General features: G+C 39.6%; 1 protein-coding gene across 1 annotated transcript; it reads left to right on the forward strand.

The window, feature by feature from the left end:
* The first annotated feature begins 1,693 nt into the window (after nt 1-1,693).
* LOC104945561 (abl interactor 1-like) lies at nt 1,694-15,765 on the forward strand. Its single transcript, XM_010771258.1, has 8 exons — nt 1,694-1,867; nt 4,538-4,552; nt 5,061-5,164; nt 5,715-5,855; nt 7,521-7,621; nt 8,545-8,760; nt 14,733-14,921; nt 15,177-15,765. The coding sequence occupies exons 1-8, from the start codon at nt 1,793-1,795 to the stop codon at nt 15,350-15,352; spliced, it is 1,017 nt and encodes a 338-aa protein (XP_010769560.1). The 5' UTR covers nt 1,694-1,792; the 3' UTR covers nt 15,353-15,765.
* The last annotated feature ends 180 nt before the right edge of the window (nt 15,766-15,945 follow it).

Raw genomic sequence — 15,945 nt, forward strand, 5'->3', positions numbered from 1 at the left:
GTCCTTCATTCTAGCCCACCCTTTTCGCTCGGGTTCCCCTCCCTCCATTCCATCATCCCTCAGTCCTTCCTGTTTCATCTATCATTCATAAATTGAAGGCCGGTCCGCAGTGCGCCTGCTGTGAATGGGTGCTGTGAGCAATAATGACAGTAATCCTAGAAGAAATGGAGGTCACTGGTATTTCCAAGTGTGCCCAGTGCGAGGGGTTAAAGGGGAGCCTCGTCAAATGGGCCCCAGGGTGTAGGCCAATAGAGCAGAGTAGTGGGTCAGTACAAGTTCAAAGGATGAACTTAAAGGCCATAGTGGAATAAACTGTGTGACATTCATAAAGCATAATTATCTTTTTTTAATACACAATAAATAGATGTTCTGATGCCAATTGTTTTATTACACAACAAAGACTAAAAGGGTCAAAGTATGAAAAGCTTAACTGTAATTGCATATTATTTATTTTTGTACATATTCCCTATCATGTCTATTTAAGTCCCATTTCTTGTTTTTATAGTGTCTTGTTGTTTTTATATTGTCTTGTTGTTTTCATATTGTCTTGTTGTTGCGTGTTGGCACCTTGAGTTCATTGTAATTTCGTTGTACCTGTACAATGACAAATTAAAGATCTATCTATCTATCAGAGTGCAGCAGATATTAAATATAGATTAGTTGCGCACAGGCCAACATCATTTTGCCCATGAACAGTAATTCAAGCAAATATGCTTGAAAAGATAGGGAATATTGTAATAATAAATATGCTTGAATATATTAGAAAGGTAGCAATAAATATACAGCAAAAATAGTAAATATATCAGTAATAATAATGTGACGATGATGGGCCTGAAACAGAGCCCTGAGGGACCTCAAAGCTATTTTAATTTCAAATGTGACAATATTGTAGCAAGCATTTTAAATTGGGTTTTGAAAAAATGTTAAAACATATAAACATGCTGTTCTTCAATTTGTGAGGTTTTTTTTCACCAGTGTTGAAGTAAGGGGAGGGAGAGAGAGAGAGATAGAAAAGAGAGAAGAGAGAGAGAGAGAGAGATAGAAAAGAGAGAAGAGAGAGAGATATTTGCGAGTTGCATAAGAACTGGTAAGATAGCAGGGTGTCCCACATAGACTTTACTCGGGCGGGTGGCCCAGGTATATTAACGGCTGCCAAAGTATAATTTGCGAGCCATGTAGGTTTAATTTTTTTAATCCGTCCGCGAGCTCTACCCCTTGCTATCGCGTGAAGGGTCTGCTTTATGCGCTCCGCACAGTAACCCTGCTGCGAGGCATGGGGAACAGTTCATGAGCGTGCTCACTAGTGCACCCCCCCCCCCGTTCATAAAGTCAAGTACCCCTCAAAAGGTCTGGTTTATTTCGTTTTAAGGATGCGCACCAGGGCAAAAAGGTTATGTGCACCCCTGATTATGACCCTGGGAGGCTTTTCATGCAAAACAGATGGCGGAAGTATGGGTATTCACCAAAAGCAAATTAGTGTAATACTCACTGGGGATGACATTTCAAGAAATGACATTTCATATAATTAATCCAATCTCTATAAAACAGGGAAAGGTTCTAAATCATGCATGTCCCTTATCAAAACATTTTGCAATACATTTAGAGAATGTTGTGCAATATGAGGAATACACCCAAAAAGGTCTTTTTACCCAACCACTCATGTTTCCCTTTGTTTCTCTTTCTCCTGCAGACGGTGGATATCCACAAGGAGAAGGTGGCACGTCGAGAGATCGGCATCCTGACCACAAATAAGAACACAGCCCGCACCCACAAGATCATTGCCCCGGGTAACATGGAGCGGCCGGTGCGGTATATTCGAAAGCCCATCGACTACACGCTGCTGGACGATGTGGGACATGGCGTCAAAGTAGGACATTTATTGGTCATTATGTCGTAAAAAATCTATTGTTCCTGTATAAAAAACGGATTTCCGTGCAAGCAAACTTAATCTCAATGCATGAATTGACTTATATTTAAAGCAACCCTAACCCTAGTTTCTTTTTACTATTAAGCTAGTGGTTTTCTAAAAGGCACCTCCACATTATTCCAGCATCACCACAAGCAGAGTGTTGCAGCTAAATACCAAAGTCATTACTTTGATGTATCGTCCTGATTTCCACTGTAAATCTATTTTGCTGGACAGGAAAACACACACTTAGTCGAGTCCACACTCGCCACTTCCATGTGAACAAGCCGACCGTCTCCTTTCATAATTCACTCACCCTGCAGGCCGATCAATACGCTGGCCTTTTAGTTAATTAAGTACAGAAACACCTAGAAATGTTTCAAGCCCTCGCCCGAGTGTTAGACCAGAAGTCTGATCCTGACTGGGGCTGAGCTTTTGTTCATGCCTAGTTACAACTCACCAATGTGGAAATGTGGGTATAGAACCAAGAGGGTGAGAGATCTTGGCCTCTTTGTACCCCAACTTTCTCTATTGAATTGTGGGAACATTTTCTTTCAACCTTTTTCCGGCTCCTTCTTAAATGTTTTATTCTATCTCCCCATGATCCATCTCGCCACCTCCCCTCTTCTTCTTCTCCTCTTTCATACTACAGTCTGTGTGTTGTTGCATGTGCAGACACACCATAATGCGCATTGATTGCTGGTGTCACACATTTCCGCAGTTTGTTTCAGTCGCACTCCTCATCCCACTGTCTGTCTCTATTGAGATAGTGGCTGTCCGCCGATTTTCAGACATCCGCTGATTTAATTCAAAAAGCCAGTGTTCCCTCCTCAGAGAGCTGGCTCACACTAAGGCGGATTTGGCATGGCCCACTATGCAAATGAAGCATCATTCATGGATGCTGCGGATGATTGATCTGTGCAGAAATCAGAGTAGATCAGACCAGAAGCTGGAAAATATACACATGCATAGAAAACAGCCGATCATGCTGCCAATCCTTAAGAAAAACATGACTCAGACATCTGTGAAGTGACTTATTTTGAGTCTGGGATAGGGTGGTGCAGAAATGAGTTCTTAACTTGAAAATAAGTTAGCATTTTTGCACTTCCAAGCTTCCTTATCTGTAAGTGAATGGTTTTTTGAATGGGTTTCTAGTTAGAGGCCGCAAATAAGGTATGTGGTTAACGCAAGCCAACAGATTTTCATGTTTTTCTCTACTCCGGTTATCGAATGAAGTCAATGCGACCGTTAACTATCTACTTCCGACAAGTATCATAAACGTGTTTGTGAAAAATATTGTAATCTGCAAAATCCAATGGAAAAATCCCATTTCTTTTTGTCAAGATAACGCTTGCGATTCTAACTATTCGGTCAGCCCACATACGGAAGTCATCACTGCACAACTCTATAGGATAGCACCTTACATTTGATCAAGTTTGGTTGTTTTTTGACGAAGGTCAGATCATAATTTTAGCCAGGAAGAAAACATCTGAGGACTTGTGGTTGGTTCCTTTGAAATTCTCTGTGATTTTCTGTCTGGCTTTGTATGTGTTTTATGTGTCTGTGGCTGAATTTCTGTTCATTGATGTGCATTTGTCTGGCTGGGTACAGACGGAAATGCATATCCATATTTCCCCCCAGAACACTTTCTCTCTCACACACAACAGTGAATAATTCATAAGGACTGATATTATTTCATACTCACGACTGCATAAGACCCTAGTGAGAAGAGTACAATATTCTGAGAAGTATATTAAAGCATTGTGCGTGGGAATGTTTGTCTGTGTTGTTGCTTTAGTGTGCAAGTTCAATACCATCTTATTAGCAGTCTATTTCCTCCTGGCATTTGTGGATTTCCCTCGAGGCGTGATTCCCTCCCCTTTTGCCTTTCGTCAACATTACCGGGGGAACTGGCCCATGGATAGATGGGAAGTCAGACTCGAGCAGGGGAAAGACCCATTCACACATTTACGGATGACTGTGCTCACCCCCTCCACCTTAACAGCCTTTATTGGCATTACTGGCAGTTACCGGGGCGACATGGTTTCAGCCCCATTACAGCCTGAACACCTCACTGCTGTTATTTATGACCTCGCCTTACTTTACTGCCCTTTTTTTCTCCAACACTTTAAGCCTCAGCATAACTACTTGCTGGTCAGGTACTGCTCATTATATCTAGTGTGTGTTGCTATTTAAGGGATTCTTATTCTGATTACAGTCAATAACGCAAGTCTAGACACTGACACAGAGTAAAGTCACACACACACACACACACACACACACACACACACACACACACACACACACAACATGCAGGTGTCAGAGTTTGAATAGAAAACATAGAAAAATAATCATGAGCCCAGACCGAGTTTGTTTTTACAGATAATATGACAAATATTGATATTGATTGATTTTTTACAGACTGTTTTTCACTCCTTTTCTGTACTCACCTACTTTGTTGTTTATTAAGCTTTTTTTTAAAACTTTTTTTGTAACTGTATATCAAAATGTAATAATGAAAAATAGGTTCATGCATACTGCTTAAAATTCCCACTTCCTTTATATTAACTAAACCATTAACCAATGAGCATGTCTTGTTTTCTGTCTTCCCTTTTACCCGCTTGCACTCAGTGGCTTAAGGCCAAGGTAAGATATAGTTATGTTTATCTTCTTGTGTTAGTCATGATACAACTCCTGCTAGTCTTTCATTTATACAAAAATAAACAATTATATCAAATGTTAAAAATACGAGTTAAGGTTTCATGGAACAAATATGATTCCAGAAAAGGCTAATTTATTACAAGGAAACAAAGCATATGATTATACAGAATCTCTATTTTTCCCATTTCACTTTAAGGTCACAAACTTGATGTGAACATTTACCATAAGTGTACTATCGGTTCAACTTCAAAATGTGAAGTTATTAATCTTTACAGACTTCTATGTCCTTTTTATATTTTCATACCAATTTACATCCTATTTTCCATGTACAATTTCTCCATGATTACTCTTGTAACACAAATTGAAGTGTAGCTAGGCCATTAAAGGTTTAAGTGACTCCTCTTACAGTGGTGTAATCATTGGCATGGTAAACAAGGATGACAGCCGCTATGATTATACAATATCAATGTTTAACTTGTCTTTGCTCCTCTAGCAACATGGGAACAATGCAGCAGGACGAGGAGGGACACTTTCCAGGACCACCCCACCCACACAGAAACCCCCGAGCCCCCCCATGGCTGGTCGTGGTACACTAGGGTAAGAACATACAGCTAGCAAGGGGCAGGCAGTACCTCAGTCTTGAGGGACTTGGTTTGGGAACTGGACGGTCATAGGATGATCACCAGATGGTCACAGGTTGTGTTTTGGGTTCATGTCCCTGTTCTGATGGGAAAAAATATTTTCACCTGCCTAGGTGTCCTTGAGCAAGGCACCAAATCCCAAGTACTCCACGGTGTCAACGATGGCAGCCACTTAACTCTAACACCTCTCTAATAAAGTATTTTGGGCCTTATGTGTGTGCTTTAGTGTTTTGTAGATATGTGCAAGAATACTAAATACGGTATATTCCTTCACATAACGAAACATTTGTTATTTAGTTCTTCTTCATTCTACCTCTTATAAATTATGTTAATACTGTCAGTTTAAGACAATTCTTACATTTCACAATGGTTGTTTATAACGCCAGGACCACCTGACCATGGTTCCATAAACAGTGTCTGTAAAAACCAGAAGTGGACCCTCTCAACTCATGGAAACATTGAGAATAAACGGTGTCCTCTTTGGCTCTGTTTATATCTGTTTCCAGGCGTAACACTCCCTACAAGACCCTGGAGCCAGTAAAGCCTCCAGTGGTGCCCAACGACTACATGACGAGCCCCGCCAGACTGGGCAACCAGAACAGCCCTGCACGCACAGCCTCGCTCAACCAGAGGCCCAGGACCCACAGGTAGCACACACACTCTGTCCTTATACCTGCATTTAACACAGAGTTAATGTACCTGGGAAAAACATTTATTATCACTAGGTATTTGGACAACTTTCTACTCGGATGAAAGCAACGCCATACACGCCAATAAGTGAATATCAGGGATGTAATGCACCTTATTACATTGGCTTAACTACTGCACTTAGGTAACATGGTTATTTTCAATTATTGACTTGATTATTGTCTTTTCATGTCATTGTATACCTCTTAGAAGACGCTTTTATCCAAAGCAACTTACCGTAATTTTCGGACTATAAGCCGCGCCTTTTTTCCCATTTTTCGACGCTGCGGCTTATATAATGGTGCGGCTAATCTATGGATTTTTACAGCTAACGACCACTAGGGGACCTCCTAAATCTATGGATTTTACAGGTTACAGTCCACCACCTTTAACTCTATGGGCTTTATGGCCGCTCCGCGCCCCCCACCTTTAAGCGGCGGGCTCCAGCAGGAAAAGCTGGAGGCCGGAAAAGTGTGAGACAGGTAGCGTGCAAAAGTAAAAGTGGAACCGAGAGTGGTACGAGAGACAGAACGAGAGCAAGACAGACAGACATTACGAGAGCGAGACAGTTTGTCCCCGTACCACTGGTTGAAAACCACTGCTGTAGATCACTGCCGGTAAGTGCGCTGGGAGCGCACCGTTTAAGTTTGAAAGTTGAAAAGTTTGTGTGTCTGAAACGCTATGTGATACAGTACAGTTTACACAGCACAGCACATGTTCTGTAGCTACTATTGCACTAAATGGTAACACTTGAATACGTTATGCAAATATGCAACTTGTTTGTTGAAATGTTAATAAATGGGAGCTTCCTCAAACAGCCATCTCTTTCCCGACAATCCCCTCTGTGCACAAACCCTTACATATGGTAATTAAACATTAAAACACCTGCGGCTTATAGTCCAGTGCGGCTTATATATGTACACATCATTCAATTTAGCTGCCGCGGCTTATATTCAGTTGCGCCTTATAGTCCGAAAATTACGCTACATACACTTCAATACATTAGTCGTGCCTATGGAAGCAATTTAGAGTTAAGGAACTTGCCCAAGAACACTTTGAATAAACTACCAGGCCATTCTACACCCTGCATTTGCAAACTATCCCACTGCTGTTTTCAATAATGCCTTACTATTAATTAGGGATAAACGTCCCTAAAAATGCAAATTACTCCATTGCACACATTATATCTTACGGGATTTTATTGTGAAAGCATCGTTTTTTTCTTGTATCTGTATTGCTTGTGATAAATACACTAATATGTAACTCAAAAGTATCATAAAAAATAAATAATTGCATTTAAAGGCAAAGTGTAATTACTCCTGCAGTCTTAGTTTTTGGGTTTGGAACTTGATTCCTCAAAACAAGCCTTGGCTCTCGTGGTGTTTTTGTTACACTGTGTAACTGCAAATGTGACTCCCAGATCTGTGCCCAGTACTCATGTGTGAATGTGCCAGACGGTGCATTCGCAGGAACTGCAAATCTGTTGCCACAGTGACAAGAGTACGAGACAGAATGACATATGAGAGAGTAATGGTATTATGTATAATGCTGTCATGTAATTAGGTTTGTCTCGCACATAATGATCACCACATTGACTCTTCTTAAATGTGTCTTTCTCCCTGCAGTGGCAGCAGTGGTGGCAGTGGGGGCAGGGAGAACAGTGGAAGCAGTTTAGTCGGTATCCCTATAGCAGTTCCCACCCCCTCCCCTCCCAGTATGGGGCAAGGTGAGTCCCAGCAGCCAGACACATTCATTTGTCCTCTAATGGCCTCAGTTGTCCACTCTGGTCTATTCTTGTCCTGAGCATTTTCTCTCACGCAAACATGATCTCATTTATCAGGTCAAACAGAAGGGAATCAATTCTGGACTGACAACACTATTAATAATACAATAACATGTCATACGAATGTACCGCTATCAAATATTTAATTAGTAAAGACATTCATTTAGGGAATTCAGGTCGGTAGATTATAGGCAGATAATAGCAAATTTATGCTTTTGTTGTTTTTGTTGTTATTATAAGTAGTGTTAGTATTATTATATCCGATAAATGTTAGCTATTAGCTGTCATGGGCAAACAAGTATATTATCTCAACACAATAACAGTTTGCAAATCAAGGTTTTTTATGTATTTAAAGAAAAAGAACAAACATTTGAAGAGTCAAAACTGTTCCTTATGTTTGTTCTTAAAAGTTAGATTTGGTTAGTAGTATTACATCATCCATCTTTGTTAACTACATCTTACTATCAGTAGTGCATTAACTAAGTTATTAGATGGTTTCAAATACAAACATTAAAAAAATCGTGTTATCTTATCTGGAAAACATTTCTTAATCTAACTCCTTGAAATGTGGACTGAATTTACCTTAACTTAATGTGTACCCTTTGCAGGAAGATAAGGAAGAAAATTAGAGCAGTGCATAAATGTTTTTTATTAAAGGTTTTTTTCTTTTTTTATCTCTTAAGCCCTGTAGTGTTTGCAACCTGAATTTAAATGCTCTTATCATTCCAGCAGCAGATTATTATTTTACTCACAGGCTGCATGGAAATAAAGTGAAAATGTATGTCCAAACTACTGATAACCTTCTAAGTAAGTCGGCACTTAAAACGACTTATCATAATGAGGTTTTTTAACGTCCTCTCCTGCAGTGGTGACATCCTCGGCCTCAGTGCCTCAGGGCCCCGGCCTGGGCCCCATTCCAATGTCCCAGTTCGGCACCATCTCCCGCCAAATTTCCCGCCACAACTCTTCCACCACCTCCTCGGCCTCCATGGTGTCGGCCACCGGCACTTATCGCCGTGCACCATCCGTCTCCTCCCAGCAGCCCCACATCAACGGGGGCCCCGCCTACCCTCAGAATCCAGGTAACTAGGATGAAATACCTTCTTTCTTCATGTATGTAATAAATGGTCTGCTTTACTAGATGGTTTGTATTTTGGAATAGTTCTATCTATCTAATTTGATAAAACTATGGATGTTCAATGTGTCGTTATTATATAGATATAGTGATATGAGTCTTATCATCTTAAAATGTTGATATCCACATTTCGCATTAAGTCTAATTATTATTATTATTTTTACTTATTTTAACTCATTGTTTTTTTTTGATCTCTTGTTTTGTTAAGCACTTTGGGCTGCACAAAATGTGCCTTACAAATAAAGTTATTATTATCATTATTATTACAAATAATAATGTTATACAGTCCATTCTTGGCATCTTTCAGTTTCACTCCACTGCTTGAATCTCAATCTCTGGGTCTAAAAGATATTGCATGGGGCTAGCTCTTCCTGAAGCTAATGAAAAATAATTATGAACCATAATTAATGAAGTCGGGGTCGCTGAACCCCCCTCACCTCAGCACTGCCTGCGCCCTGCAGAGTCTTTCATTAGCATCTGTAATTGAGTTATCACCTTCGGCAGCTGCAGAAGGCTTCTTGTCCAGGAGAGACAGGCAGGCAGGAGACACAGAAATAGCTGCTAGACAAGGGGAAACCCAGGACACGGGCATATTTTCTGTCAGAATTTCTTTTGGCAGGCATCACTCTGAGACATTCTCCTCTAATGGCTTCTCCCTCTCAAAGGACAAGCGTCTTGCCTGGCACAGAAAGAAGAGGCTGTTCGTCCGAGAGTAGACAATAATGCAGAGGACTTTAACTAGGACATAGTTATCTCTGTGATGTCTACTCATTGGAAATGTATCCAAAGAGACAAGATATGTTTCGGGTTAGGAGTTGTTAACACAAACGGGTAGTTCTGGTACACGAGGGAGCTCATTGATGGATGGATGGATGTGGCTCTGCGTTGAGAGCAGGGTGGAATAATAAGACATGACTGCCCAGCCAGATTAGAGACGCCCTTCCATTACGTGTGATTTATGAGTCAGACCTGCCGTGTGTGTGTGACGTCATGTCTTTGAGCGAGGACAGCTGTGTTTCTCTTTGTTTGTCTGTTCTAAGGCTGGGCGATAGAGTGATGAACATTTTTGTAGGCCAAATTGAAAGTTAGCATTGACTCCTGCAAAAAGCAATGAGATTTTTCCATTTCCGAATAAGATCAGTGGCAAACACAGGTTCATGTTAGCTAGATGTTTTTTTCAGCATGACAATCTCATGATCTTTAAAGCTTAAATGTAATCCCCAGACGTCAAAGGCTAACGTTAGGCTATAAACAAAATACATCACTGCTGCACGTGAAAACCACTAAGCTAAAGGCAGCTAATATTTAGCATGACAACGCTAATTATTCTAATTTAGTCACTGGTCGGCCACTGCCATTTTTACATAAACCTGAAAACACCTTAAAAAAAACGTTGACTTTCAAAACCAAAAAAAACGAAACTGTAAAAAGCGAACTAATTTCATGGTTTTAGAACTCATTCCTGAACAACTATTATATATCTAATATCAATATGGTGATAGGAGGCTAGATATCATCTTAGATATTGGGTTTGTGTGGTTCAACTTTACAACTTGTTCTACATTATCTGTTTTATAATCTGCTTTTCCCACTAAGTCATTCAATCCACATTGCGGGTAATTATTAATAAACAAAAATTATTATTGTTATTATTTTGGGGAAAAAACGAATATTAATTCCTGGAATATTGCAGCGGTATTGAGGTATTTGGTTAAAAATTGAAAATAGTAATACTTCATTTTTCATATAGCATTAAATCAGATTACCAGAGCTCTACCTGGAAATGCTTTTTTCCCCTTAAAATATCACATGTTTCTGCTTTGTTATTCCTACCACACACCTACTAAGCTGTCACCTTGCTTTGCAGTCTTTCCACTGCAGCAGACACCTATTACTAGCTAAAGCTTTTTGCTTTTGACATAAAAAAGGGATGCTGATGAGGTGGATTCTCAGACGGAGATGAGATGAATGCCTCTTTAGCCCAGCTTGAAGAAGGCATAACAAAAGAACACTGATTGGAAATGTGTAAATGAGTTGCTCAGCAATGCTTCCTGCACTGTTTCGCTCACTCACAAGCTTTTTGTGTCTTTTTTCATCCTCCTTTCTATCCCCATTCCCCGTTTGGACTTGATCTCTTCTCCATAATGTCTATTTGCTCTATCCCTCCATCACTCTCTGTCTCTCTGCTGCTTTGTTGCTGCTCCAGTGTCTGTGGCTCCTCCACCTCCTCCTCCCATGGTGCAGCTGACCCCACAGATCCCTCTGACCGGCTTTGTGGCCAGAATGCAGGAGAGCAGTAAGTAGAAATAAATCCATACGGAGAACATGTGCATGCACTTAGAGATATGCATGCAGATATATGCACACTCTCTGGTGGAAAATAACTGCTGTGCATTTCAGGAAATCTCATAATGCTTCCATAAAGAAAATCCACATAGTTACACTTCACACAATTTCAGGATAAAATAATAATAGGCAAATTCACAAGAAATGTATTGTGGATGCTTATAGCACTACGAATTGAATACGTCGTATACATTATATTATATATACGTAGGCATGTTTGAGCTCTCTTCCTACTGAGAGCTCAAGCATGCTTATAAGGTTTTGCAGCCAAGTGCAATTTTTACCCTTTTTTATTCTAATGGGATTATGCAAAACAACTGCAAAAAAAAAAATGTTTTCAGGCTCACAGCACAGGATTTGACTAAGAGGTGCAGAGGCATTTTTCAAAAGTTCAGTAAATGAGTTTGAAATAGAAGGGATACAATTAAAACATTTTAATAAATCCCCCTCTGTCCATGCTGTTGGTATTTTTTATTTAAAGAGCCCTTTTCAAGCGCTTTCCAATGTTAATAAATCCAAAACGCATAAGCAATACTTTTGTGACAATTGCAAGTGTAAAATAACTTAATCACAGTAGATTGCATAATTAAAAGCGTGACTTCGCTTACAAAGGTGCCAAAGCTACCTCAAACTCTCCGGAGACGCTTATCATTTCTGCGTGTTGCAATTAGTGAGAATTGTGCCGTTTCTGAAATGAGGCTCATTTCCATAGAAAGGGGTGAGTTTTGTATTCAATATTTGCACATGCCCTGTTTTTAGTAAACACAAAAAGCACAGGAGATCCAACATGCTTTTCACTTGGCGGCGCAGTCAGGGTTCAGGGTTCAGTCAGGATCAGGTGCTTTGAAAATAATAAAAAATGTTGTCTCATTAGTAAAGGTTAACGGCCACACATGTGCAATCCTTTCTTGAATTTGCCCTTTAATGTATTATATTTCCTCAAAATCAAGACCATTTACTGACCATAAAGTGAAAATAATAAATACATCCACATATGTAAAAAAAGTGACATTGATCATCACCAAAGAGTTTCCTTTCAACCCCTCTTATCAGGGCTCTGAACACACTGCCTCACTTGCACATCTTCTCTGTGGCTCGCTACACTCGGCACACCTTCTCTCGCACTGTATTTCAGGGTCGAGTGGGAGCTCACGGCACTCGGACGACTGTCTGTTGCCATGGCGATGGGTCACTAAAAGCTGTCCTCTCTGTCCACTGAGGAGAGAAAATGTGACCTGATGCCGTGTCCTGATTCTCCCCCCCCCCCTCTAACTGTCTGTAGACGTCTGGTCAAACGTATTGCAGGCTGCCACACTTATACACCACTGCATATCAGTCACGCAGTCCAATGAAGAGTAGATTATCCCTTTAATCTTCAACCAGTCATTTACAGTTTTATACAAAGGATTGAAATCAAATCCATCAAGCAGTTTACCGTTATTTGTTGCTAGTTTGTGTAAAATCTTTCTTAGAAGAGCCCCTCTGGCACACAGGAAGTGAAGTATTTTACATTTCTGCATTAGAAAAAGGATTCATATGTAAATAGAAGGAGAGATATAAAGTTCAACAGTAATTTAAATAAAGGCATAAGTGTCACAGTTCAAATGAACCCGCTGAAAAGACATCAACAAAAAGAAGCTAATTTTGTTTATTTAGAATCAATATTTTTCCTGGTAGATTGTCTTTCAGTTCATTTCGGAATAAAATAAAAATAAAAATAAAAATATAGATATAAGAAGTTCAAGTAAAAATGTGCAAAAAGAAGATACAATTCAATATATATATATATATATATATATATATATATATAGAATACACATTTGAAATATATATATAATATCATATAACATAATTGTTCAAGAAGATAAGTACAAATGTGCACAATGTACTACAATAAATTACAACGATAAAAGTATCAAAATATGAAGCTATTTAACAATGGATAACACTCACCAAAAGGTACCAACACACGCTTATCAAATTGTTTTTTAAATAGAGGATGTCTTTGTAATTTTCTATGATTAAATGTATTGGTAAAAAAGTCCTTTCCGACTACAATTTGCCCAGACCTTAACGGGGTAATGGATGGACTAATAAAATGCCAGACAGCTCTTGTTATATATTTTAACATCTTCAGCGTTAAACAGATTTAAAGTCAGTTGTTAGACCATCGGTAAAAAAGGGTTTAGAATGGAAGGGATGCATTCTATTCTGGTGCAGTCTGTTTAAGAGCAGGGTTATGAATGAGTTAGTTAAGAGGTGTCGTTTGTGTTTTATCGCTGGACTTTTGGGTGTTATCCTGCAGGGTGACTCACAAGCTGACATGTTTAAAGACATAAGACTGGAGCACCAGAGGGAGGGTCAGAACCTAGTCAAGCTTTTCATATCCCACTTGATATAGCACTTGTAATTGTGTGAACAAGCCTTCAGCCTTCAGACACAGAGACACCCTGCCTGTATGAGTAAATACACACATCAAGGGGATATTCAGGGTGGTTTTGTTCTGCTTAAAACGCCACTGCTAATACTTTTGGGGGGAACTGGAATACAAATGATACAAGTTTGGGAATGTCTGAACAGGAGGCCATAGTAAAAGAGGCTTTAAACATTCTTGATGAGAATTTAGAAAAAAATTGGGTTTTGAGTTGCTCCATTTAATATCAAATCAAATCAAAATATTTACATAAAAAATGTTGCAGCTAAAGATTCAACTGGCAATTTATTTTATTTATATATTCATCTTAACATATGTTAAGTAAAAAAGATAAAATACAAAAATAAAATATTAAAAAATGTGAAGAAATTAAAACATCCCCTACGGTACAATAGTTTAAAAAACATTATATCTATTAAAAAGGTAAAAATGTTTATTATATAGTGGGAAGAAGCTTTTAACCAGCAGTTTGACCTTTTACTTTACTCACCCATGTTATCTTGAATTCTTAAATTATTTTCTTGCATGCCTCCACAGTGACCCGAGAATTGAATGAGGAATAAAGTCTTTATATAGTGGTGTGTAATAGGGGCTGCTTTAAACAACAGCAAAAGATCAAAACATATGATTACAAACCTTCAGACTTTTCTCAGTTCTTTTTATGTATTTCTCACCTTGAAGACATGAGAGAAACAAAGCTTCTTAAAGAATTCAAGGTAACACAGGGTGAGATGTACTAATGTGAATACATGCAAATAAATGAACTATGAGTGTTGGACTCAATGACCTCAGTATTTTTTTAAAATCCTGTCCATGTCCTCTCAGTTATAGCAGCAGGAGTAGAAGTAGTAGTAGTATTATGTAGTGATGGTATTAGTAGTAGCTGTAGGACTGCGGTAAAGACGAAAAAGTGTCCTACGCTGCCCTCTAGTGGACAAATAAAGGTCCACAGTAACAGGGTTCATCAAGTTTTCTGTCCGTTGACATGATAGATTTCAATATAGACAAATATTTCACAATATGTATGCTACTTTAAAGTCTAGAACATTATTTTACTTATATTAGTTCTTACTGACACATAATACTCATTGTATAAATAAATAAAAGATTCTCCATCTCTGCTCTCTGTCCTATTGCAGTAACAGACAGCCCTGCCCCGCCTCCTCCGCCTCCCCCAGAGGATATTGTGGGTGTGTTTGAAGAGCGCTCTCCCCCTCCTCCTCCCCCACCTGCGGACTATGAGGACGAGGATGCAGCGGTGGTTAATTACAGCGACCCCTACGCTGACGGAGACCCCCAATGGGCCCCCAAGATTTATTTAGAGAAAGGTAAATTACTTTTAAAGACACTTTTATTTTTCCTCCTCTTCATTAAAAACACTTCAAATCTTAAAGTTTAATTTGGTGACAATGATAATTTGTTTTTATCATATTTTTTATCATATCATATTTGCTAAAATTCTCACCTAATGAAACAAAAAGTAAATGTCTGTTAGTCTTCCTCTTGATAGTGCTTTTAATGTCACAGTTTACTATATCCGCCACTGCATCAAACCACTTCTGTTTGTTTGGATTTGTTCCCAGTTGTGGCCATCTATGACTACAGCAAGGACAAGGAGGATGAGCTGTCCTTCATGGAAGGGGCCATCATCTACATAATCAAGAAAAACGATGACGGCTGGTACGAAGGCGTCGCTAACGGCGTCACCGGACTATTCCCAGGAAACTACGTTGAGGCGATCATGCACTATGCTGACTAAAAAACATACAACACAGTTTTGAAAGGAGGTTAAAATGAACTTTAGACGTAATGCACTTCATACAGCCCCCATTTTGAATGAAGTGCCATTGTGGATTTTCAAATGGTTTTATTTTTGGGGGGTTTGTGCTTGCACGGTTTTGTTATACTCCCAAAAAAGAAAGTGTCGCACAATGAAGGAGCTAAAGCTTCGGACCAGGGTCTGTTAGTTTACACTGTTCATGAAAGGGAGGAGATTAAGGCCTTTCAGATACCACTGTTACGGCCCGTCCACACAGCGGCGTGGGTTGAAGCTTCAACGCTTCTGCCGATTCACTTTGAATGAGGTAACGTCACGCATCACCGAACTGCATTGTGGGAGTGAAGCGTAGCTTTGCTCGCGTTGCTCGCTGCAAAAGTTGAGCAATGTTCAACTTTTGAAGCTTCGACAGAAGCGTCAGCCAATCGAATCATATGCCAGTACAAGCTCTAGCCAATCAAACCGCTGCTTGTGTGTCCGGGGCAGGAGATTCAGGTGATTGGTTGTTGGTCTAGCTTCAGACATGCCCGCCGGCAAGCGACAACGCACGCCGCTGTGTGGATGGGCCGTTACAT

The sequence above is a fragment of the Notothenia coriiceps genome, unplaced genomic scaffold, assembly GCF_000735185.1.
Source record: "Notothenia coriiceps isolate Sejong01 unplaced genomic scaffold, NC01 NC01_scaffold00009721, whole genome shotgun sequence".
Classification (NCBI taxonomy): domain Eukaryota; kingdom Metazoa; phylum Chordata; class Actinopteri; order Perciformes; family Nototheniidae; genus Notothenia; species Notothenia coriiceps.